Source organism: Anastrepha obliqua, chromosome 1, assembly GCF_027943255.1.
Source record: "Anastrepha obliqua isolate idAnaObli1 chromosome 1, idAnaObli1_1.0, whole genome shotgun sequence".
NCBI lineage: Eukaryota > Metazoa > Arthropoda > Insecta > Diptera > Tephritidae > Anastrepha > Anastrepha obliqua.
Genome location: NC_072892.1, coordinates 167428790 through 167453145, shown reverse-complemented (window position 1 = coordinate 167453145; position 24356 = coordinate 167428790). Strand labels below are relative to the sequence as shown.

Sequence of the window (24356 nt, the reverse complement as noted above, 5' to 3'; positions counted from 1 at the left end):
ACGTATCTATTAAAGCCAGTGTTGGTAGATCAGCGGATTTGTTTTTATTTTCTTTCACCGTGTCCATGTGGCTGTCAGCTCATAATGAAGCAGACGAATTCATTATTTGTTTTGTAGTTTCCCAATACTTTGCTTTGATATTCAAAAGTACAGAGCGTTATTGTTGATCTAGTGCCACCACCAAAGTAATTTTTATAAAATTTAGAATAACATATTTTACATAAACTTGATAACCCTATGGTTTTCTGAAAATTACATTTTTATATGGGTATTGTGGTAGGTATTTGTGTGTTGGCAGGCTATTTACTCGGCGTCGAGTAAGTTCGAGACGTAAGATGGTGGGATTAGAGTAGTTGATTTATTGTTCTTCAACTTGCCCTTAATTTTGAAATGTCAGTGAAACGGAATAACGGAAAGTAGTTGCTGTGTTATGAATGCACTAATTTTATCTATTTGTCATTCATTCCATTCTTCTATTATGTTCTAATTTAAAAAAAATGTTTTTGTTGTTCGAATGTTTTCACTTTGAATAGATTTGCCTTGACCAAGTTGTTGTGGTGTGCGCAACTTCATATTTGTTTATGTACTAGGGCTGTCACAATGGATCCGGTGCACCAGTTGCGAGAACGAATTGGACTGACAGCAAAATAGATTATGTGTATTTGAGTCGAAAGCGCCACAAACGTGCCGTTCGCCAAGCCGGAATGCATAAAAACTGGCAACTTTCTACTTTTGCTGTTCTACAACTGCGGCGAAAATGCTAACTGTTTCAAGAAGAACAATTTTTACCGGATGCATTTCCTATTATATTATATTAAATTCAATACAGAAAATAAATGGAATTTAAATTAACTGAGTCAATTCAAATGCACTCTTATATTTTCAAAAAAGCTTGAAAAAGCTAGGCTTAATCTAGACTTGTCCTAAAAAATGAGTGTGCGTCTCGATCTTGAAGTTATGGTCGCACCCACTGTCTACGACTACCATAGGACCGAAAACTACTGGACCGGGCAGTACACTTTATTCATCGGGAGACACTTAATACCTTTTTAATCTCCTGAACCCCGAATGGCATAGTCCAAGTCCAACCACCGCCCACAGCAGATGAAGAGCTCTAGCTACCCCGAGAGACATGCGTAACTTCGGCAGAATTACGTTCTGGATACTGTAGCAGGTTAAACTCCTACTTACCCCGAATTGACCTCGACACTTCAAACATATGTCCAGCATGTGAAGGCACCACGCACGGTACTAATCACCTTTTCACATGCCCGCCAAACCCACTTATCTAACACCCCTCTCCTTCTGGACCCAACCTGTCGAAAGAGCAAGTTTCTTGGGCATAACATTACGTGAGCTAGGTAGCTAGCAGGGTTGTACAAAAACAACAACAAAAACAACTGTCATAAATTCCATTAAAACGCTCTTTCGCTTCAATTAGCATTAATTTTATTCACTAAAAGAATATCTGTTTTTTTCTTTGTTTCTATGCGGCAATACCTTCATTGTAGCACCACGGTCCGTTTTACACGTCACGTCAGCCAAAAGTGTTGCTGCAACAACCATAACGGACCCACTGTGACGGCCATACAAGAGAGACCCACCATCGGCCGATAAAGTATAGGGTATATTTTATCGATAGTATTTGTCCATGGCCTCTTGTTGTATCGACCTTGAAAGCAGCTGTTTTCATTTGTTTCACTTTAAATTGTTTACAACAAATCAGCGCATGGTTCATTTTTCGCTTTTTTTTAATCGTAGTGTAATAATTCTATTGAAGCTGAATGAAAATTCTTTGCATTGTATAGTGAACGAAATTAATTAAATGTAAAATTAAAGATGGCTTCCTTCGAGCAATTTGTTGTAAAAGTGAAACCAGCACTGGACATGTTTCTGCGTGTACCGAATAAGGCGCACTTAGATTGTTTACGGAGTGAGATCTTGCAATTCAACTTTAGACAGATGAAGGTGTTTCATGTACAGATACTGGCTCCACTGGTTTTGAAATTGGAAGAGGTTAATGGGTAGGTTATACTTTGATTGAATAGAAAAACATAAGCTAAGCTGTCCCTTGCACTTCAAGCCAGGATATGGTCACAGGAATATTGGATTGCATCCGCATTGTCATGTCCAAGCTGTATTTAGATGATGTACAAGAGCTGCGTACGTTGCTAGTAATTGTTTTGAAGCAAATTCGTGAACCTGGAGCAGTTACAACTCGTCCCAATTTAAGTGAGGAACTAAAATTAGTTTCAGTGCAATGCATTGCAGAGGCGTTACGTCGTTCTAGTAGCGATGTACTGGAGTTATTTTACACAAAAGAATCCGCAATGCTGCTGGGTCAGATATTACTATCATTGGTTGAGTTTGTTGAGAAAACCACATACCGCAAATTAATGTAAGTAATTTTACTACATTTCTCTATCATTGCATTACATTTTTTAATTCTTTCAGCATTGCATCGCTTGAATGTCTAATGACAGTTTTCTATGTGCACGATGAAGCAGAGTTCACCGATGTGGTGCTACGAAACCAAGTCGCTGACATAATTTTTATATTTTTGCCTAAAATTATCACAGTTCTATTGAAAACTAGTCTCGCTGATGAAAAATTAGGCGAAACACTCAAGTCTGTAAGTGTTTATCTTATGTACTGAATTTCTCTCGTTATGAAAAAAAACACCAGTCTAACGGTTAGACGCGATAGAAGTGAAACCTTCCGTAAAACAAACTGAGAGAGAATAAGACGAAAGCAGCATTAGGAGCAAGATAATTATAGGTTCATTATAATATTGCTATAAAGTTCATATTTTATTTTCTTCATTTTATTATTATTCATCCTCAATGTTTTCAATTTCAACAAATCATACGAGTGGCTTATGATAGCTAAAATATGATACAAATGCTTTGGTTTCGATGTTGTCAACATATCTTTGAAATACCGCGTCAATTGTTGTTTTTGATCGTGTTGTCGATTCAGTGCGATTGTTACACATTTTTAAATTGAATGTTGTATTGAGAACGTCAATTAAAGGAACCGCTGTGTCCAATGCAAAATTTACGTTAAAATCGCCACTTAAAATCATTGGAACTTTATCGTAAACTTTTCTAAGTATCCGCGATACTTCTGGTGTATACTTTATTAAATTTTTGTGAATGAATTCCGTGATGCTATTTATTGATTTTTTTTCTGTCGATATTCACGACACTTTTCTGCATTATTTTTCGGCATAATTGCGGTAAATATTTAAAAATGAAAATATTTACGAATATAAAAATACACACGCGGTTGCTATTATGAGCGTCCCCAGCAAAACCTGCGTGACCGAAACTCTAACACAATTACATTTTTTTGAATGTTACAAACACATATGCACGCAGGTTTTGCTGGAGCGTTACCGAAACTCTAACACAATTACACATATGCACTCGTATTTGTTTGAAAATCGACTTTGTCACCTTTGGAAAATGTGTAAACAGTAAGCAAACTTTATTCATATATTTTTCCTCATTTTTGCATCAGTAAAATTAAACAAATGCCGTAGCCGAATGGGTTGGTGCGTGACTACTATTCAGAATTCACAGAGAGAACGTCAGTTCGAATCTCGGTGAAAACACCAAAATTAAGGAAAACTATTTTTCTAATAGTGCTCACCCCTCAGCAGGCAATGGCAAAACACCGAGTGTATTTCTGCCATGAAAAAAAGCTCCTCATAAACATATCATAAAATAAAATAAAATAACTGTATAAAAATTTTTTTTTTCTTGTGATTCGAACCAAGGATTTTGGATCGGAAGCTCACATTGCTAGCCGCTCGGCTATCGCGCCATGCTGTCGGCGCTGGCCTAAAAGTTATTTAGTTCGTCGCTACGTGTATATGTAATATTCGTAGCCAAGAGTGTCGCTTTTTTCGTTTCACTTTTTCTCAAATCACTCCCAACGATTCTAAAGAAGTTTTCACTTCAAAAAATATCCTAAATATTTATAAACATTAGAATTTTCTGCTTGATTCTCTTTTCACTTCTACTACTTTTTTATGCTTGCAGACAGCCATTAAAGCACTGGGCCGCGTACTTTGTGTGATTTTCGAGCAATCAAACGAAGCAGTATTAAAATGCACCTATGATAAGGATGTTTTTAAACATCTAATTCATAAGGTTTTACAAAAACAAACCGAACCTCACGAATTCGACGTAGATATGGTCGGTAGTAAAATCCCAAAGAGTCACATAGAAGACCGTCTAAAGTTGATGCAAAGCAATGGCCGTTCCGAGCAATGGTTTAAAGCTACTTCACTAAAACTGCGCATAGTTTATGCACAAACAAGTATTTTGCGTTCACACGAATCAGTGCGCGTGCGTACCGAATATGCGCGCATGTGCTGCTCTCTAATAGAACGTTGTGCCCATAATCTCGCAGAAAACTTTCTGATTTTGCTGGAGAATATTGTAGCCATGTCAGAGGATGAAGACAAATGTATAAATCACTTGTGTAGACAAACTCTATCCCAACTACAACAACAAGGCGGTGCAAACGAGAGCATTTTCGATGAGTATGCTGAAATATTATTCGACGAACATCTGGCGAAATTGCCGCGCATCATAAACCGTTGTGCAGATGTCGAACAATACGCGGAGTTGATTTTTTTAAAAGGCTTTTTTAACAATTTGAGCGTATCGCGGATAAATTGTTTATTGTTGGTGCCTAAAAATTTAGAAATGCTTTGTAGGTGTCTGCTCTCAGCGATGGATATGAAAATAAGCAGCGATTTATTAATAGAAGAATATGCAACAAGGGAAGTTGTTGTGGCTGACTATACCGAATGTACAAAACTTAAGTGGCGGCAATATAAATATTTAAGTAGCGACCGCTGCGTTAAAATAGTGCAAGAGATTTGCGCAATATTAGGCAACACAAAATCAGTCAATCGTTTGGTTTATGATTTCCTATTGGAGCTGTTGGCGCAAAACCACCAAGCCATGAATGAAATACTGTTGGTATTACTTTGGGTGGGGACGGGTATTAAAAAGTCACATAAAAATCATTTGCAATTGGCTGAAATGCTAATTGAGGAAATCTTGAATGACCAGCACTGGTACTTAGCGCTGAAACCGGATGCAAGCTGGCGTTTAAAAGTGGATAAGGTATTTGAGCTATTTAATAATTGGTATGAGTCGCTTTTTATGTTAGTTTTGTTTTTGTATCCCCTTTTGACTTGTAGCCCACAGACTGGTTTGTGGACCGTACTCCTGGCCTATATGAATCGGCGGTGGAAATTCGAATACAAGACTTGGATTCCGATGACGAAACGGACTTTGATGAAGGTAGATAAGTAATGTGAACTTTTAATGCAAGCAAGGTAATCTTTTAATATGAAATAAGCACTTCATCAGTATGTTTCCTGTGCAATTCTCAACTATTTCATAAGCTTACTGATAAGAAAAGTGCACTCATAGTAACGATAAAACCATTTGGCCCCAGCCACACATCAGCATGGATTCCGAAGAGTGTGCAGTACCCCCACAGCACTCACCGCCATAAACACCCAGATAAACCATGTTCTTTACCAAAATCACCCCTGTGAGAGGATTATCCTAGTAGCTCTGAACCTGAAAAAGGATTTCGACACAGTCAGCTACTCCACCATAGAATATGACATTATACAGTCGACACTACCGCCAGGGCTGAAGAGGTGGTCCGCGAGACAAAATATGCCTCATGGAACGACCCGTTCCCACGACAGTCGGTTCTACGTAACCAGAACGACCCGTGTTTATATCCGGCCAAGGGCTGTCACTTCAGCATCATTCCCCGTATATGTATGGGGACTGTTTTTGCTGCTACAAAAACAACAGGTGGGCCGCGAACTATTTGAGTTGTCGGCACTCGTCAGTAACTTTCCGAGACGAGAAAAGTCTAAACAGAGGGAGGATAAAGCAAGATGCTCCGCAGGGTGGTGCTCTTTCACTCAACAAAGTCCACAAGTCGCGAGCCGGCAGTACTTGGGGCAAAGACAAAGAAATCTTGCTGGGGACATTTAATGCAATTGGCCGGTAGGTTCTAAATTACACTGCGCCGGTCTGGTCGCATGGTACTAATGATACGCAATGGGCAAAGCTCCAAACATGCCAAAACACTGCTATTAAGACAGCCACGGCATGCTTCCTGATATCTCCTCTACAATACCTACATAATGAGGTACAGATGCTCCCAGTCAAGGAGCACAACAAACTGCTAGGCAAACAATTTATACTCGTGTGCTACCGCAGGTTTCATCCCTGTAGGCACCTGCTAGAACCTGAGCCGCCTTCCAGGCACGTCAGGAGGCATCTCTTCAACTACTCCGACGAGGTCCAGGACAAAACTAACCGACAACTACTAGACCGGACAGTGTTTAGACATACGCTCAGCAACATTCTTCGGGAGACACTTAATACCTTCTTAATCTCCTGAACCCCGAACGGCATAGTCCAAGTCCAACCAACACCCACAGCAGATGAAGAGCTTCAGCTACGCCGAGAGGCCCGCGTAACTTTGGCGCAATTACGTTCTGGATACTGTAGCAGACTAAACTCCTAACTATCCAGAATTGACCCAAACATACCAAACATATGACCAGCATGTGAAGGCACCACGCACGACACTAACCACCTTTTCACATGCCCCATCAAGCCCACTCATCTAACACCCCTCTCCCTCTGGAACCAACCAAGTTTCCTGGACCTACCGTTAATTGAGTTAGACGGAGATGACCGTTGACTACATTGCGCTTACAGGATTTAGTAAACTGCTACAACAATTAGAACATAGTAACGAAAGCGTATACTTCGCTATTTGAGGTTATATACCAGTTTGTGGACTCGACAAACAGCTTCAATGCATCCTAATATTCAAGTTCAAAATGCCTTTCACATAAACTTAAATATTGAATTACTCTTAAATTTTTACATTTTCTTCCATAACAATAGGAAGCAAATCTCAGCGTGTCACAATTTTGGATGCTCAGTTCAATGTTTTGCATACCTGTCTGGCTTTGGATGTTTTAGGCCACTGTGCATTATTTTACGGTGATAGATTTGACCGTTACATATTTCGCTGCCTTCACAAAGTGCTGCTGAAAGTGGGTACGTTTGCTGTAATATCTTTATTGCCCATATGGACTCCATTATATTTGACTCATCTCTATTCTCAGCCAGTAGTAACACAATGGTTTATCAAGCGGCTAACTTTTGCTTGTTGTCCATACAAAAAGCGCTGAAAGTCGCACAAGTCACACACTTAATTGAAACGCATACGGATTATATCAGTTATCACTTAAATACAATTTTGAAGCGGGTACGTACATTTCCGATTCATTCTTAAAAAACCAAATAATGGTCTTATGCTCCCTGTAGGCACCCGAAAGTCATGCTGCCGTCGATATACTCACCGTTGCGCTACAACTTAGCAGTTCGAGATCTCTGCCGCATTTAGAGAACATTTTTCAGACAATACACGACGAGTTTAGCAAATGCAAACACTCTGAGAATATAAATGCCTTCTTGCGTGTATTTAATGCCTTTTTGAGCCACGTTGAACGGTGGCAAACAACTAGCAATGCTGATGTTGCGTCTGTGCCAATGCAAGTTGAAGATACGCAAGACGGCGGCGATCCGCTACAAATTTGGTTGGATATTTTGGAGAAACCCAATCCATTTGTAGAAAATGATGAAAATGTGAATTTGGATGATGAATCAAAAGAAGCAAAGACTGCACCAGACACTACAGTTGATGTTGATATGCAAGATGAAGAGAGGGATTTGAAGCCACAACTGCCACGTCATATTGAGATGGTGAAACAAATACTAAATCAAGTACTAAAATATGTTGGCTTTTTAGATAAAACGCATCAGTTACTTGCGCTCGAGTGTTTGATTTGTGGCGTACCGTTGCTGCGCGACTATGAAGATGAGCTTCTGCCAATTGTGCACTTGATATGGTCACCGTTCGTGGAGAAATTTCGTAACAGTGATGCTGTTGTTTTGAATCGTTGCTTTACATTGCTGAATGTGCTGGCGACATACGCGAAGGAGTTTATATTAAAGCGTAGCATTGAGTATGTTATTTGTTTTTGTTCTTGGTGACTTATGTACATACATTCAATTGAATATTTTTCCTCCTTTTCAGCGACGTGATACCGTACTTGAATGATTTCTTGAGAAACGCAGCTAAACATAGTCGGTCGGAGACAATTACCGCGTAAGTCTTATTGAATTGCTGCTATTTTATAATTAAATAAGCATAAAGGGTGTTTCAAAAGGCGCGCCTGGTTGTAGTTTTAAAATAGGTATGTGGGTGAAATGGTTGAAGTGCCAGTCTGGCACTCCTCAAGTAGCACTGAAGCGCCGTTTTGAAACCATTATGAGACCTCCAACAGGCAGATATCTACAGCCAGCCAGAGCTGTTGATATAATGGAGAAGATTGATGGGATTTTGGATTGACGCACTGCCCGAGGCTGTCGAAGAAAGGAGCACCCAGTGATCTTAATCATCCAGCTGCCAAAAGCGGACATTTACAGAGAAAGTGCTCAGGAGTCTCCTTCTGTGAAAGGTCCCCCTCAACTTCTGCAATGGGGGTTAAATGGTAACCCTAGCTTTTCCGCATGTGTGCCGATCGTCCAGTGACCGGTAAACACAGCTACGAGCTTGGAAATTGAATGGCGAGGAGTCCAAAGGACTTTCTCAGTCCTCCGTATATTGTATTGGGGCCAAAGAGTTTTCGAAATAGTACATGAAGCTCCATCTTTTCTGCGCTTTCCTGATAAATAATTTGTGCAGTTCCCCTTTAACAACTGTCAAGGGGTGCCGATGCCCGGGTAGGAGGTCTCTGAGGCCAATTCAGTCCCCAACCTGGCAAGCTCATCAGCAATTTCATTTCCCTCTATGTTCCTATGCCCTAGAACCCAGATTAGAGAAATGATACCCACACACCCAAGATATTTGATCTCCTCCTTACAGGAGTTTAGTAGTTTCGTTCTGCACCATGGCGTCCGACTCTTTTAGGTTTCACTATTTTTATTCAAAACTAGCAAACCCGGCCCGCTTCGCTGGGCAAAGACACGGCCGGTCCACGTTTTGGCATATATTTCGAGACCCTAGTCATCAATAGGTATGAAAATTACCCCGTATTAAAGCACTTATCAACAGCTTTCATTTGATACCCATATTGTACAAATACAACCAAAGGTTACCCGAGTCCACCTTTTGACCTATATCTCGAGACCCCAGTCACGGAGCGGCATGAAAAATACTCTGTACTAAAGCATGCACCAACAGCTTCAATTTGATATCCATATTGTACAAACACATTCTAGGGTCCACGTTTTGGTCTCTATCTCGAGACCCTAGTCACGGAGCGGCATGAAAAATACTCTGAACTACAGCATTCACCAACAGCTTCCATTTGATACCCATATTGTATATACACATCCGAAGGTTACCCGGGTCCACGTTTTGACCTATAGCTCGAGACCCTTTTTTTTAATAAGAGGTATCCTATTTTACTTCTAACACCTCCAAAAACATGTGTACAAAGTTTCATAATAATCGGTTAAGTAGTTTTGGCGTGAAAGCGTAACAAACAAACTTACATTCACATTTATAATATTATAGTAGGGATACGGCTTAATTATATGTGAAAAAAGCCGCGTCTACAGGTAAAATCCGCCAAACAGTCGTTTTATGAAGGCCAAATTTTGAAAATGTTGAGATTTCTATGTTGAAGGTTGCTTAGCAACACTTTGCGCTGCAGGAGCGTCCAGTTTTTGATCTGCCAATCCTTTTTCTATCCTCAACAGAACCCGTTTCTTGAATGTTTTTTTTACCAGCCTTTGAATTGTCGACTCATGCGGACGATTATTTCCATAAAAAAAATCACGAACTTGTCGATATTTTGCTCTTAAAGATCGACCGTTTTCATAATAAGTTTCAATTATTTTACGCGTCTTATGGTGAAAAATCGTCCAGCTGTCTATTTGACAAATGTCAAAGATGACATACAAAAATTTAGCGGCCAGGAATTATACACGGCTGAGATCTAGGCGGCTTTTTGAAAGACCCTGTATTTGGTAGAACGAAAAATTTCTAAATTAAGCTGCAATTAGTGGTGCTATATCCATATCGCCATAGCCGCATGCCGTAACCATAAACCGCTGATATTGAAGTAGGATAATTTTACGCCAATTAACTTTTCCTTCATTTTTAATATTCAAATTTTTATCGCAAATATCAAAATGAATGCAAAGTATTTCAAAGCTGCTTATGGTCATGCCGCGTGAAATGTGAAAATACTCTAAGTCGTAATATCGAAGTTCAAACCGGTGTTAGGCAAGGATGTATATTATCTCCTCTCTTGTTCAACCTAGTTCTAGACTTAGGAATGCGACAAGCGTGGGCGGTCAGCAGGGGCATTTCCTGGGTTTATGGAGCCGGCTTGAAGACCTAGACTATGCGGACGACATTTGTTTACTATCGCACAAATACTCAGATGCATCAGCTAAACTACAAGCGGAGTGCCATGCAGTAGCACAAACAGATCTAAAAATTAACATAGCAAAGAGCAAAGTAATGCGGATTAACACCACCGAAATGCAACCCCTTCAAATTGCCGACACGCCGCTTGAAGATGTAGATGAAATTTACTACCTTGGGAGCATAATTAAAAACAAAAACAGCGGACCAACAACTGACATACGCAACCGAATGTCTAAGGGACGCGTTGCATTTGGCATGCTAGACAAGATATAGAGATCAACCCACATCTCCAGGCACACAAAACTGAAAATATTTGATGCCTATTGTTGCCTATGAAAGATAATGCGGATATTCTGGCCTGATATATGATAAGCAACGATGATCTTTAGGCGGCTACCGGGCAAACACCAGTTCACATAGAAATTATGTGCCGCAAGTGGAAATGGATCGGACACACATTGCGCAAACCACGGGATAACGTCGTAAGGGCAGCGCTAGACTGGAATCCCCAAGGAACCCGTTGGTGTGGAAGACCAGCTAACACATGGAGGCGACAAGTAGCAGCAGAGGCGGGCAGAGCAGGGCGTTCCTGGAGTCAAATTAAACATTTAGCTCTAAACAACCGAAATTATAACTTGTTTATTAAGGCCCTATGTTTCATCTAGGAACTATGATAACGGGGGAAACCCCAAAATTCAATAGATACATACGTCTACGGTAATGGTTATGGCGTTATGGTGTGGCATAATCGCTTACAGTGGTGCCCACAGGTTTGATCAGAGCAGCTGATTGCTATGGTTACGGTTATGGCTACGATACGTCACCACTAATCGCAGCCTTAATTTGGGGTTAAACTGCTAAAGTTTACAGAGTCTACGTATCCTAAAGCTTTAAACTAACTTTAATTTTATTTATTTATTTAAAATTATTTGTGCAATAAACTAAATATTCTATAATACAATACGACTCGCAGCGCAAGCGACGAAGGCCTTCGGGTGTCCTTCGCAACTTATGCGAAGAAATTAATGAATTGCTTTAATTAATAGTGTTAAGGGGTTGGGGTAGTCAGAGTCCCGAAAAAATGATGATTTTCAATAATTTTTTTTTTTGCTAGTCAATTGTTTTATTTTACAAAAATAAAAACATAGCATTAATACATCATGTTTCGACTTGACTTTAGCAAAATTTTAATAAAAAAATTAATAATTGACAAAGTTATCGCTGTTGCTGTGGAGCCTGATTCTCCAGAAGTCCTTTGAGGTGATCATCACAAGTCCTTGGAGTCTTATCTAAATCAATCGGGCAAGGAAATTAGTTTTGTTAATAGATAATCTTCTGCCTGATCGAAGCTTTTTTTCAAAATTAACAATATGGCGGTCTCAAGAAATATTTTTCAAATTTTCGAGAAACAAAACGACAATTAATTGTTAAGAAAAATCGAAATTTTTGGAAAAAAAATCCTTCAATCAGGCACGCGTTTTTTCAGTTTTTCAAAAGCAATATAACTTGAACTTTACCAAGCGGTTTTTAAGTTGCAGTGATCATCAGTTCAAAAAACATAGTTTTGAGAAAAACGTATTTCAAGTTTTGCGAACGCTTGGAGGGTCCAAGCGCCCTTTGTTAATTGTTGAATAACTCGAAAAGTTTTTGTCGGATTCACTTCAAATTTTCACACAATATTTTTAAGATATTATTTTGTATGAAAATGCAAAAACAACTGACTATCCCTAACCCTTAAATAAATTAGCTTTACTAAAATTTGCTTACCCTGCATCATTTTTCAAACTATCAACTTCTCTAATTATTTAATTAAATTTCTCCCTCAGCCAAACACAAGAGTATAAACTACAACGCATTCTGCTTGCTAACTTTGCCAATCTCATTGAAAGCATACAAATCGATGGCAGGCATTTAAATGAAATCGCCGAAAATGTGTCTTTATACCTTGCAAATGAGCAGCCGAGGGAACTGCAAGAGTTAGCGATTCAGTTTTACAAAAGTCTTCACTTATATGATGGACCGCTGGCGTACATGGTTGTGGTACAGAAAGCTCATATAAGCAACTATAAGGAGAATGCAGAAAAAGTGCTGAAGAATCTGTTTAAGACCGAAAATCTAGCTGTAATTAAGTAATGTAATTGGTTAAGAAATATAAAACTATTATTTTTATAAGAAATACTTTTCATCTGTGTTTTTTGAGTAGTTTAGAAGCAATTCAAAATCCTACTAACGACGACTACTACTAACCTGCCGCAGTAAGGGAAGTTCATTACAAGTATGCGTCAAAGATCATCTGAATATGGATGCCAAGTCATAAAAATATAGCAGGAAATGAACTAGCGAATACGGCAAAATATATATTAATAAGCGGTAGACCTTTCCAAATTCATACCATTCCCATGGCAGCCGGTTCTACTTTACCGCAATGACTCGGATTTTTCCCGATCAAGGGCTGCCGCCCCAGTAAACTAGGCTTGTCTGGTTCACCGTGCATACCTATACATATTTAAATAGAGAAAAGAACCAGAAAGTTTTGTTTTCAAAACTGATTTTTCCAAACTGAAATAAAAAAAAAAAACATTTTTAATTATGCAGGAGTAAATTTCTATTATTATTTTTATTTTTTATTTATTTTTTTTTTTGAAAAGTAATAAAATATTGGTGGGGACTACCACGGGTGTATGGGTTCGAAACGCCAGGCATGAAGAACCAAATGATATAAGAAGTTATTTTCAATAGCCCTTTTTGCAATGGCAATCTCCGAGTGTATTTCTACAACAAAAAAGGTCCTTATAAACAATTATCAGCCGTTCGGAGGCTTCATAAAACTGTTGATCTCGTCTTTTTGGGGACCAATTCCACATGCACATCACAAACACCCCAAAAATATAGTCCATAGGGCGGCTTGAAGGCAGTTTATCCTCGATAAGAATACGAATTTCGATACTTGTGCCATTCGATGCCGATAGTTTTAAAATTGTTTTAAATTAAAAAAATTTTTATATATTCGCCATTGCTGTTTACAACCCCTTCCCACCTCTCGACCAATTTGTTGATGCCGTTCCGCCAAAAATCGCCTGGTTTGGTGTCAAAGAAGTTGTTGAGCCAGTTTTTAAAGGCCTCTTTGTTATCGAAGGTAACGCCTAACGCTTTTGATATGGTTTGACAGGGAGCGGAAAAGATGGTAATCGGTCAGTGCAAGATCCGGAGAACACATCGGATACTGAAGGACCTCCTATTCGAGCTCTTGGAATGCGGCTTTGACGACTTGTGCAACATGTGGCCTGCCTTTCTCGGGAAGGAGTATGGTTTGACCATGTCGATCAAGTCTTTTCAGCCGAATAGCCTCATTCACGTGGGGTAGCTGAGCAATGTAGAGCTCCTTGTTGACCGTGACATTCTTTTCGAGCACTTCCCAGTGCACCATGCCCTCCCAGTCCCACCAAACACATATCATGATCTTCTTTGGATGAAGATTCGGCTTGACTCTCGGCTTTGGCGTATCTCGTGGAGCCACCCACTCCTTTCTTTGCTTCATATTAACGTATAGGCACCATTTTTCATCTCTCGCGACGATTCAGTACAAAAAGCGCTGTTTATGACTGTGTGTTGTTGCCCGATGGCAGCCGAGATGCTGAGAAGCAATTTGAAGGCGATTTTCTTTGTTTTTTTTTTTCTATTGAGCTCGTGAGGCTCCGAATTTTTCGGTAAATCCCATAAAAAGAAAGGCATGAAGATGATTGAGAATCGTTTTATGATCGCAGCTCATTTTTTCCGCCAATTCACGACTGGTTTGGCGACGGTTCTCCTTCAAAAGTTATTTGAGAGGTTCTTCATCGAATTCAGAAGGCCTTCCGCTGCGGGACGTGCCATCGTCGTAATTTTTAAACTTTGCAAACCATTTCTGTGCTGTAGACTCGCCTATGACAGCATCTCCATACACGTCGCAAAAGTCCCGGTCACGATTATAAAACCAATCTTGCTATACGGAGTCCTTGTCTGGTGGAACTCGCTAGAAAGGATGGTATCAGTTAAGAAGCTGGAGAAGGTACAAAGGTCTGCCCTCATTGGAATCAGTGGGGCTCTCCGTACCACTCCTACTCTAGCGCTTAACGCTATGCTGAATGTGGCGCCCGTGAACATTGTAGGAAAAACTACCGCTGCACGCGCCGCAATCAGATTAAGGTGTTCGGGCCTTAGGCTAGACTTAAGTTACGGACACTCTAGCATTCTTAAAAACTTTGAGTTCATCCCTAGGGTGCTGGACCACTGTACACCCACGCTAGGTCCGAGCGGACCTTTTTCTACCCACATTTCCTCAAGGGATGAGTGGGCGGGGTGCAACATTCGGCGGCAAGGCATGGCAAACATGTTCACGGATGGCTCGAAGTTGGACGGAAGGGTTGGTGGGGGAGTATTCTGTAAGGAGCCTCCCATCAAACTTAAATTTAGGCTCCCGGACCACTGTAGTGTTTTCCAAGCGGGGGTATCCGCAATTAAGGAAGCGGTGGACTGGTTGCTCAATTCGGTAATTACCGTTAAGGAAGTAAATATCTACTCCGATAGCCAATCGGCAATTAGGGCCTTGGGCTCGCTGTTTGTGCGCTCGAGATTGGTCGGAGAATGTCTGGCTTCTCTCTCGATTGCATCCGAATACTTCATCATCAGGCTCATTTGGGTTCCCGGGCACAGCGGCACAGCGGCATAGAGGGAAACTGCTGGGCTGATGAGCTGGCTAGACAGGGAACTTTGGAGACGGTTTCGTCGCGAAATGAGAGAATTGGGGTTCCCCTGAGAACCTGTGGTCGGCTCCTGGAAAGATGGGCCTCGAGTCAACTCATCGAGCGCTGGGCTACTGCGCAAACGTGCAAGGTCGCGAGATCCTTCTGGCCACGGGTAGATCGGGGACGCTCAAGGGAACTCCTAAAGCTAACAAAACCCCAGCTCTCAAATTTGGTGGGCATCCTTACCGGACACTGTCCGTTAGGTGTTCACGCCGTAAGGCTTGGGATTGCCTCAAGTCCGTTCTGCAGAAACTGTCTGGAGGACGAGGTGGAATCATCTCAACACCTTCTTCTCAGCTGCCCTGCTCTTGTCTGGCAAAGACTTAGATATCTGGGCTCTCACTTTTTCGCTACGCCTGCGGATATAGCCGGTGTAGATATCATAAAGTTGGTGAAGTTCATTAGTAGCTTGTTACGGCTAACTACAAACGCAAATCAGCCCCCGTCGGCGCCGTCGTAAAATGTATGGTCATCATCGTATCTAATCCCAAGGCTCCTTCTTCCTTCCCATCTCCTTTCCCATCTCCCATGTATGGCACCACAATGGACGAATTTACTAACATTTGTCCAAGTGAGCCCTTTAGCTAGGGCAGCCATTTAACCTAACCTAACCCGGTCTGCTTCGGCAGTTTTTTTTTTTATGAAAAGCAAAGAAAGGCGAAAGGCAGGTGTCTAAAATGTTGATTTTTTTCTCCTGGGTATTCCACTTCTAAGCCTTAAAATTAATTAATATATTAAAAAAAAAATATATATATTTATTTAGAAAAAAAAAAAAAAATATATAAAAAAAGAGTTCTGTCGAATAAATACTTACCCTTTGCCCAACAGCAAACGATTCGTTGTAAAATAAAAGATATAAAAACGCTATGAACTTATTCCCCAACCCAATACATGTACTATGTACATATACAGTCCGGTTCACTAGATTCTTCTTCTTGATTGGCACGATTTTGGCCGAGTTTAACAAAGCGCGCCAGTCGCTTCTTTATCGTTCTAACCGTCGCCAGTTGGACACACCAAGTGGACTAAGTCCTTCCCCAACTGATCTTTCCAACGCAAAGGAGACGTTCCTCTTCCTCTGCTACCACCAGCTGGTACCGCATCGAGCACTTTCAAAGCCAGAGCGTTTGTATCCATTCGGACGACATGACCCAGCTAACATAGCCGCTGGATCTTTATTCGCTGCGCTATGTCTATGTCATCGTAAAGTTCATACAGCCCATTGTTCCATCGCCTGCGATACTCGCCGTCACCAACGTGCAAAGGTCAAAAAATCTTCCGCATAGTCTTTTTATCAAACACTCCAAACGACGCCTCATCAGATGTTGTCATTGTGTAAGCTTCTGCGCCATAGGACGGGCATGATGAGAGACTTATAGAGTGTTAGTTTTGTTCGTCCAAAGAGGACTTTACTACTCAATTGCCTATTAGTCCAAAGTAGCACCTGTTGGCAAGAGAGATTCCTCTCTGGTTCCTAGATAAACGAAGCCTCTTACAACCTCGAAATCTTTACTGTCAACAGTGACGTGGGTGCCAAGTCCCCACAAGTGGGAAAAGTCCCTGATTGCCATTCACTTGGGAATAGCCAGGACGATTCTTTTGCATACCATCCAAGTAGCTCACAACTTCCCGGGTCCAGAGGATAGCTCTCGTGCATCCTTTTGAGAGCGAGCTAATGTGAGAAGGCGAAACAACCCATGATGCAGGGTTGTGCGTTAGGTTTGGGACCCGCCACATAAAAATCCTCCCCCAATCAAAACAAAGCCTCAAATGAAAACTGCTTTGACTATTATTAGCAGTAGGAAAAAACTCCGACTTATGCAAAATTTTTATGTATATGTGTGTTCTTATTTCATGATTTGTTGGATACCAAATAAATTTGTTTAGTTTATTTTAATCTTAGTATATTTTGTGTTTTAAAAAAATTTCGCTTTCTTGTTTTACCAATGAGTTTTTAACATGGATCATTTCTGTTAGGTCGAGCATTTGTAAAACCAGCACACGGATCACATTCATCAAAGTCTTGAACCGTTGGACAGCAAGGACTACAAGGATCGCAAGCATTGGAGTTATTGCGCGAACGAATTTGTTCAAAGAATGGCGCATAATTTGCCAAACCAGAGAGGCCTCTAGACGATGTTGATGTATATTTACCCGTCGCACCTCCTCTACGAGGAGCTGAAGAAGACATATCTGTCGAGGGTATTGTAGATGCAAATGATATCGGCGATATATCATTGATATCTTGTACTGGTCTTCGTTGCCTTGATCGCTGTGATGGCGGCCCCGAAGGAGCTGATGACATTTTCCGTTGCTGCGGACGTCTTGCGGATCGAGAGCCAGATGGAAATGAAGTGCCTTGTTGCGAACGTCCTGTTGTAGACATTCGCATAGATGGTGGACTAGGTGGCATTGAAATATCACCAAGATTTTCACTCGGTAGTGACATACTTCGTCTTTGACCTTGACTGCCTGTTGGGCCTTCCGTAGCACCGTTCGTATATATCTGCGTAATAGAATGAACTGACGTAGTTATTTTGAGTTGCTCTTGTGCAGCATCAATTAATGGTGATTGTCCCCGCTGCCGTGGAGATCTAAATGGTTTATCCTCTCTCGTACCCGGCGTTACGCTGTGCTCTTGTTGATAGGATCCACTTTGTTTTATTGTAGTATGCGTTTTCTCCACAGTGGCTGGACCTCCTCTACCTTCGGAACCAGATCGAATGTTACCATTTCTCGAAGCATTGCCTCTTGCTGAATCCTCTTGACTATACGATAGACGACGTCTGGCCGGCTGGGGCCTTGGTGTACCAACCGATTGTTGGGTGGATTGCATTTCCGGCAATGTTGGCATAGATTCATCAGCTATTCTCGGATCTAAGAGGAATCGCCTATCGAGAGGGGATTCATATGACATATCCTCCAAAGTCGGCATACTGATACTTGAAATGTGTTCACTAGCTGGCGATCTGTAAGAAGGCGTCGATATATTTCCTAGCAATTCACTTGGCAAGTCTGTAGGGAAAACAGGTGTCCTGGGTGGCGGAGTCTGCTGGTATGATGGCTGACTTATGTCGTCAAGTCTTTCGGAAGGGTAGTCTGGGGATAGATAGCGCATTTGTGGCGAGGCTCTAGGTGGGCCACTGAAAAATGCAGGTTCACTTATGTTCAGTAATTGTTCGCTGGGCAAATTCACTGGGAAAGGACGTCCTGGCGGTGAGCGAATAGGTGTAGGTGAACGTAAAGAAATACGAGGTAGGGGGGGTGGAGGCGAACAGACTTCGCTTGGAGGTGACGATCTAAGAGAAAATCGCCTTGAGGAAGGATCTCTTTGAGGGGACCGTGCTGGCGAATGCGGTGGTGTTCTACTACGCATGCAAGGATCAGATGGGCACGGCCCAGACTGGTAGGCCGCGTTGGAAGCAGATGGTGATGACGAATAGGAAGATGCAAATTGCGGTGGACTTTCGTCTGCTAGTCTGGGATCTAGTAGGAATCGCCTATCCAGTGGTGAACCACACGAGGTATTTTCGAATGATGGTATTGTCATTTCTTCCAGCATTTCACTTGGATATGAAATAGATGGGGTCGGAGGAGTTCGAAATGAGGGTGCAGAAACTCTTGATAGCTGTTCCGCGGGAATACTCGATAAATGCTGCAAAATATTTTCCGTGGACATAGAAGGCAAATCATCAGCACATGGCGGGCTCATATCGACTAAATTTTCACTTGGCATGTCCGAAAGGTCAAAGCTCAAACGTCTACGAACAGAGTTTCGCAAATTTTCGATTTGTGAACCGGGCATTGTGTTTTGAGTGTGAACTCCCGAGTCCCCTGAAGGTGGGGCCAACCTGCCTGGGGAACGTGGAAATTGTGTCTTAATCTCTTTAGTGTGTGTTTTTACAGAACCGCATGGATCAACTGTTATGGCAATATATTTAGCGGTATTTTGAAGTTGTCCGTTCTCATTTTCAGTGCGTTCTATAACAGTTTCTCTGACACATTCATCTGGAGGCATTCCTCTTCTGCCCCCACTAGCGGATCCTGGTGCTCCACGCTGTGGAGTATCTACTTTACATTTTAGTTCTTGGAATCGCTGAAGAATTTCGCAGTACGTTTTGTCGAAACTCGAAGCGTCTCCTGCACCTGGTGTTGAAGGTCTTTTAGGAGAAACTGCACGTGATCTAGAAGAAGCCATTGATGGGCACGGCGCATTGGAAGCGGGTGGTGATGACGAGTAGGAGGATGCGAATTGCGGCGGACTTTCGTCTGCTAGTCTAGGATCCAATAGGAATCGCCTATCCAGTGGCGAGCTACACGAAGTATCATCAAAGGAAGGCATCGTCTCACTTGAAAGATGTTCACTACCAGGTGATTGATACATTGGCTGACTTATATCGCATAACATGTCTGATGGCAGATCATGGGGCATTGATGGCGTCCTGGGAGGTGTTGTATTTGCATAGGATGGAGCGCTAATATCAGCTAAACACTCATTGGTCATGTTACTTGGAAATTGTCTGCGTGCGAGCGAAGCTCGGCGCAGAGCACTGAAATTTACAGGTGGGGTTCTTACGGGAGTAGGAGAACGTAAGGAGAAATGTGGTGCTGGTGGTGTAGGTGAGCAAATAGGAGATAGACTACGCGAACGTTGCTGGCTTGGCAATGGCGAAAAATGACGTGAAGACATAGATCGCTGAGGCGATGCTACTCTGGAGCTTGGTCCACGTGGTGAAGGCGATCTGCGCGGTGTTATCGGCTGAATACTTGGTGAAAGTGATCTACAGGGCGACGATGCTCTAGATGATGCAAAATCTGGTGGACTCTCATCCATAATATTAGGATCCAACAGAAACCGTCTGTCTAAAGGTGAACCACAAGATGTATCGTCAAAGGAAGGCATTGACATGCTAGACAAATGTTCGCTACGTGGACTGTCATACATCGGCTGGCTTATATCACATATTTGCTCAAACGGCAGATCATGAGGCATAGAGGGTGTGCGCGGAGGTGGGGTCATCTGATACGATGGTTCACTTATGTCACCCAGACATTCACTCGGTAAGCTATCTGGAAATGGTCTTGCGTACGGTGACATTGATGAACTTCCAACTAATGTCGGTTCGCTAACATCCATTAGACATTCGTCGGCTAAGGAGTATCCACCGACCGGTGTGGGCGAACGCAACGAAAAGTGTGGTGCTGGAGGAGTCGGTGGGCACACCGGAGACGGAGACCGTGACGGGGACCGTGACGGGGATGAACGTTGTGACATAATCTGAGACAGATTGAATCTACGTGCTGGAGACGAACGTTCCCTCGTGGAAGTGGCCTCATACGATTGTTGTGGCTGACACTCTGCAGGCAGACATGGCGTATTTCCTCTAGAGTACGAGCGCCTTGATGATGAAGCACCAGAGCTGGCAAATTGTGGTGGACTTTCGTCAGCTAACCTTGGATCCAAAAGAAACCGCCTATCCAAAGGGGAACCACAAGAGGCGTTTTCGAATGAGGGCATTGTCATTTCATCTAACGCCTCGCTGGGATATGACAATGAAGGTGTTGGCGGTGAAGCAAAAGGCAGAGGGCTGACATCACAAATCATATCAGAGGGCAAATTCTGTGGCGTTTGTACTCTTCGGGGCGAGGGTGTTCTCGGTGCGTCACAAGGTGTTTGTGCAAATGAGGGTACTGAAACGTCTTCCAAGCATTCGCTGGGGTACTGCACAGGCGAAGGCTGAAATCTTATTGGCGAATAATGAGGTGGTGTCGGCGTAGGAGTCCGTGGCGTTGGTGCACACACATCCGGCGTATCCATGAGACCTATGGGTGTATAATGTGGCTGAGGCGTAGGTGATCCTACTGGGCTGTCATACACCGGAGCCGACATATCATCCAAACATTCACTTGTATATGACTGTTGCCGTTGTTGTTGTTGCATTGGTGGCGATTGCGCCGGCCAAGGTGAAGCGTCAGATATATCACAAAAATCCGGTGCAGATATATCGGAAATATTTGGTGTTTGCTGTTGCTGTGGACACACATTGCACTCCCCCTCATCATAAGCCTCGCTAAATTGTGGATTTGAAAAATCATCTATTTGCTCCGATGGCAGATCGCTTATGTTAAATCTAGGCTGTTGTTGATAGGGTGGCCTGGCATTTTGTCTGCGCATCGCCTCAAAGGCACTAGCATCCGTTTCATCTAATTACGAATAGAATAACCAATGAGCGCATATGTTAATGAGCACACGGCATAACGGTATAACAGATGCTTACAAGCTAAGTTTTCGAACATGCGCGGATGTCGAAACTCTTCATCTTCACATAAACCAAACTCTCGTGCTTCATATTGACGCGGAGAAGGTGGAAAAGGAGTTGAAGATTCGGCCAAACACTGTCTGCCACGACCTGCTTGTGCTGGTTGATTCCCACTCACACGTTCCTCATCTATCTGGTGCATACTATTGAAATTAGTTCTTCGAAGAGAAATATAGGTACGATTATCGAATGTGCAACGCAATGCAAATATTGGGCAAAATACCTGCGATTTTCAAAATACGTGTCATGAGGATTGCTGAAAACAGAAACAGCTAAATATTTTTAAAATAATGGCTAGCATTTTGGGTGGCACTGCAAGTACCTCATTTTGTTTAAAGCTCCAAAAGTCCAGCTTTTCACTTCATCAACTTTCTAAGGCAATATAATTCAGTGTGAAATGTTATAAAATACACGTCCCATGTCCTGTTGCTATTTGAAAATATACCTTTGCACTTAAGCTGGTTCTAAAATTTAGTCAGACGACCGTTTTGGTAAAACAAGAAACTAGAAGATTTTGATATTAGTTTGTACGAACAATTTTGTTGTGAAAATAAATGTTGTATAAAAATAAAATTTTTTGACTAAAATTTTTGTATTGTGCTATTTTGAAAATCCAGATTTTGTAACATTCAAAAGTAATTGTAAAGTGAAAAGTGCTTGAAGTAGCTGCCAGAAAGCAAAAAACAAGTGTGACCATTTTCTAGCACTTCAAGAATAAAATATTATATTAAAATAAAAAATTTAAAAAAAAATTTCGGTCAAATTTTCAAAATTTCATTTTTTTTTTAATTTTAACTTTTTTTTATTTTGTTCGAAAAATTATAATTTATTTTTTAAATTTTTTGTTCGAAAAATTTCATTTTTTTTTTAATTTTTTGTTAGAAAATTGTTTTTATGAAAATAAATCTTTTCGACTCAAATTTTTGTATTGTGCCTTTTTGAAAATCCAGATTTTGTAACATTTCAAAATTAATTGTAAAGTGAAAAGTGCTTAGCTGCCAGAAAGTGAATAAAACAAGTGTGGCCATATTTTGACCCTTCAAGAATAAAATGTTTATAAAAACAGAAATGTTTACAAAAAATTTGTATTATTATTTTTTTTATTTTTTTTTTATTTGTTCGAAAAATTTTAATTTTTTGTTCGAAAATTTTTTTGACTAAAATTTTTGTATTGTGCCTTTTTTAAAAATCCAGATATTGCAACAACAAGCTTTACGACGACATAGACATAGCGCAGCGAATAAAGATCCAGCGGCTACGTTGGCTGGGTCATGTCGTCCGAATGGATACAAACGCTCCGGCTTTGAAAGTATTCGATGCGGTACCAGCTGGTGGTAGTAGAGGAAGAGGAAGGCCTCCTCTGCGTTAGAAAGATCAGGTGGAGAAGGACTTGGCTTCACTTGGTGTGTCCAATTGGCGCCGGTTAGCACGAGAAAGAAACGACTGGCGCGCTTTGTTAAACCCGGCCAAAATCGCGTAAGCGGTTATCGCGCCAATTAAGAAGAAGAAGATATTGCAACATTTCAAAAGTAATTGTAAAGTGAAGTGCTTGAAGTAGCTGTCAGAAAGCAAAAAAGTGGAATCATGTTTTAGAACTTCAAGAATAAAAAATGAATGTTTAAAAAAATCGTATTTTTATTTTTTAAATTTTTTGTTCGAAAAATTTTAATTATTATTTTTTGTAATTTTTTGCTCGAAAATTTTTTTAAAAAATAAAATTTGTATAAAAATAAATTTTTTGACTAAAATTTTTGTATTGTGCTATTTTTTGAAAGTCCAGGTTTTGTAACATTTTAAAAGTAATTGCAAAGTAGTAGTATTAGTAGTTACCAGTACTTGAAGTAGTTATCAGAAAGCAAAAGTGTGACTATTTTTTAGTACTTCAAGAATAAAATGTTAATAAAAAAAGATGTTTAAAAAAATTTCGTATTTTAATTTTTTTTTAATTTTAATTTCTTTTTAAATTTTGTTCGAAAAATTTTAATTTTTTTTTTTAATTTTGTTCGAAAAATATTTTTATTAAAATAGATTTTGTATTGTATAAAAATAAATTTTTCTGACTAAAATTTTTTTATTGTGTTATTTTTGAAAATCCAGACTTTGTAACATTTAAAAAATAATTGTTAAATGAAAAATGCTTGGGGTAGCTGCCAGAAAGAAAAAAATGTGACCTCGTTTTAGCACTTCAAGAATAAAATATTAATAAAATAAGAAATGTTTAAAAAAAATTCAAATTTTTGTTTATTATAATAATTTTAATTTTGTTCGAAAAATTTTAATTTTATGTTCGAAAATTTTTTTTATGAAAATAAACTTTGTATAAAAATAAATTTGTTTGACTAAAATTTTTAAAGTGATTGTAAAGTGAAAAGTGTTTAAAGTAACTGTCAGAAAGCAAAAAAAGTGGGACCATGTTTTAGCACTTCAAGTATGAAATATTAATAAAATAAGAAATGTTTAAAAAAAATTTCGTATATTAATTTTTTTTTATTTAAATTTTGTTCGAAAAATTTTAATTTTTTGTTTTAATTGTTTGTTCGAAAAAGTTTTTTATGAAAATAAATTTTGTATAAAAATAAATTTGTTTGTCTAAAATTTTTGTATTGTGCCTTTTTTGAAAATCCAGATTTTGTAACATTTTGTAACAAGTGATTGTAAAGTGAGAAGTGCTTAAAGTAACTGCCCAGAAAGCAAATAAAGTGTGACCATGTTTTACCACTTCAAGAATAAAAAAAGAAAT

General features: G+C 40.4%; 2 protein-coding genes across 4 annotated transcripts; one reads left to right on the top strand and one right to left on the bottom strand.

Annotated features, from left to right (window-relative positions):
• The first annotated feature begins 1708 nt into the window (after nt 1-1708).
• On the top strand, nt 1709-12690 carry LOC129240381 (uncharacterized). Its single transcript, XM_054876151.1, has 10 exons — nt 1709-2024; nt 2084-2398; nt 2455-2632; nt 4047-5144; nt 5222-5324; nt 6969-7124; nt 7193-7335; nt 7395-8095; nt 8167-8238; nt 12339-12690. Exons 1-10 carry the CDS (start codon nt 1840-1842, stop codon nt 12643-12645), a joined length of 3258 nt encoding a protein of 1085 aa, XP_054732126.1. The 5' UTR covers nt 1709-1839; the 3' UTR covers nt 12646-12690.
• Nucleotides 12691-17121: 4431 nt separating this feature from the next.
• On the bottom strand, nt 17122-22233 carry LOC129240362 (proline-rich protein 36). Of its 3 annotated transcripts, none has more exons than XM_054876139.1 (5): nt 22062-22233; nt 21939-21988; nt 21840-21888; nt 21575-21774; nt 17122-21500 (listed from the first exon to the last, which is right to left on the bottom strand). In XM_054876139.1, the coding sequence occupies exons 4-5, from the start codon at nt 21756-21758 to the stop codon at nt 17251-17253; spliced, it is 4434 nt and encodes a 1477-aa protein (XP_054732114.1). In that variant the 5' UTR covers nt 21759-21774; nt 21840-21888; nt 21939-21988; nt 22062-22233; the 3' UTR covers nt 17122-17250. The 3 variants fall into 3 exon arrangements, with proteins under 3 accessions (XP_054732114.1, XP_054732098.1, XP_054732106.1); XM_054876123.1 differs by having other exon boundaries at nt 21840-21872; XM_054876131.1 differs by having other exon boundaries at nt 21939-22233.
• Nucleotides 22234-24356: the final 2123 nt, after the last annotated feature.

What these genes read in the sequence shown, in the direction of transcription:
- LOC129240381 (XM_054876151.1), top strand. Translation starts at nt 1,840, where the DNA reads ATGGCTTCCTTCGAGCAATTTGTTGTAAAAGTGAAACCAGCACTGGAC. An exon ending in TAGGCGAAACACTCAAGTCT is followed by an intron (nt 2,633 to 4,046) that starts GTAAGTGTTTAT and finishes TTATGCTTGCAG; the next exon opens with ACAGCCATTAAAGCACTGGG. An exon ending in CGAAACGGACTTTGATGAAG is followed by an intron (nt 5,325 to 6,968) that starts GTAGATAAGTAA and finishes CCATAACAATAG; the next exon opens with GAAGCAAATCTCAGCGTGTC.
- LOC129240362 (XM_054876123.1), bottom strand. An exon ending in ACGTATTTTGAAAATCGCAG is followed by an intron (nt 21,775 to 21,839) that starts GTATTTTGCCCA and finishes TTCTCTTCGAAG; the next exon opens with AACTAATTTCAATAGTATGC. An exon ending in CATGTTCGAAAACTTAGCTT is followed by an intron (nt 21,501 to 21,574) that starts GTAAGCATCTGT and finishes ATTCGTAATTAG; the next exon opens with ATGAAACGGATGCTAGTGCC.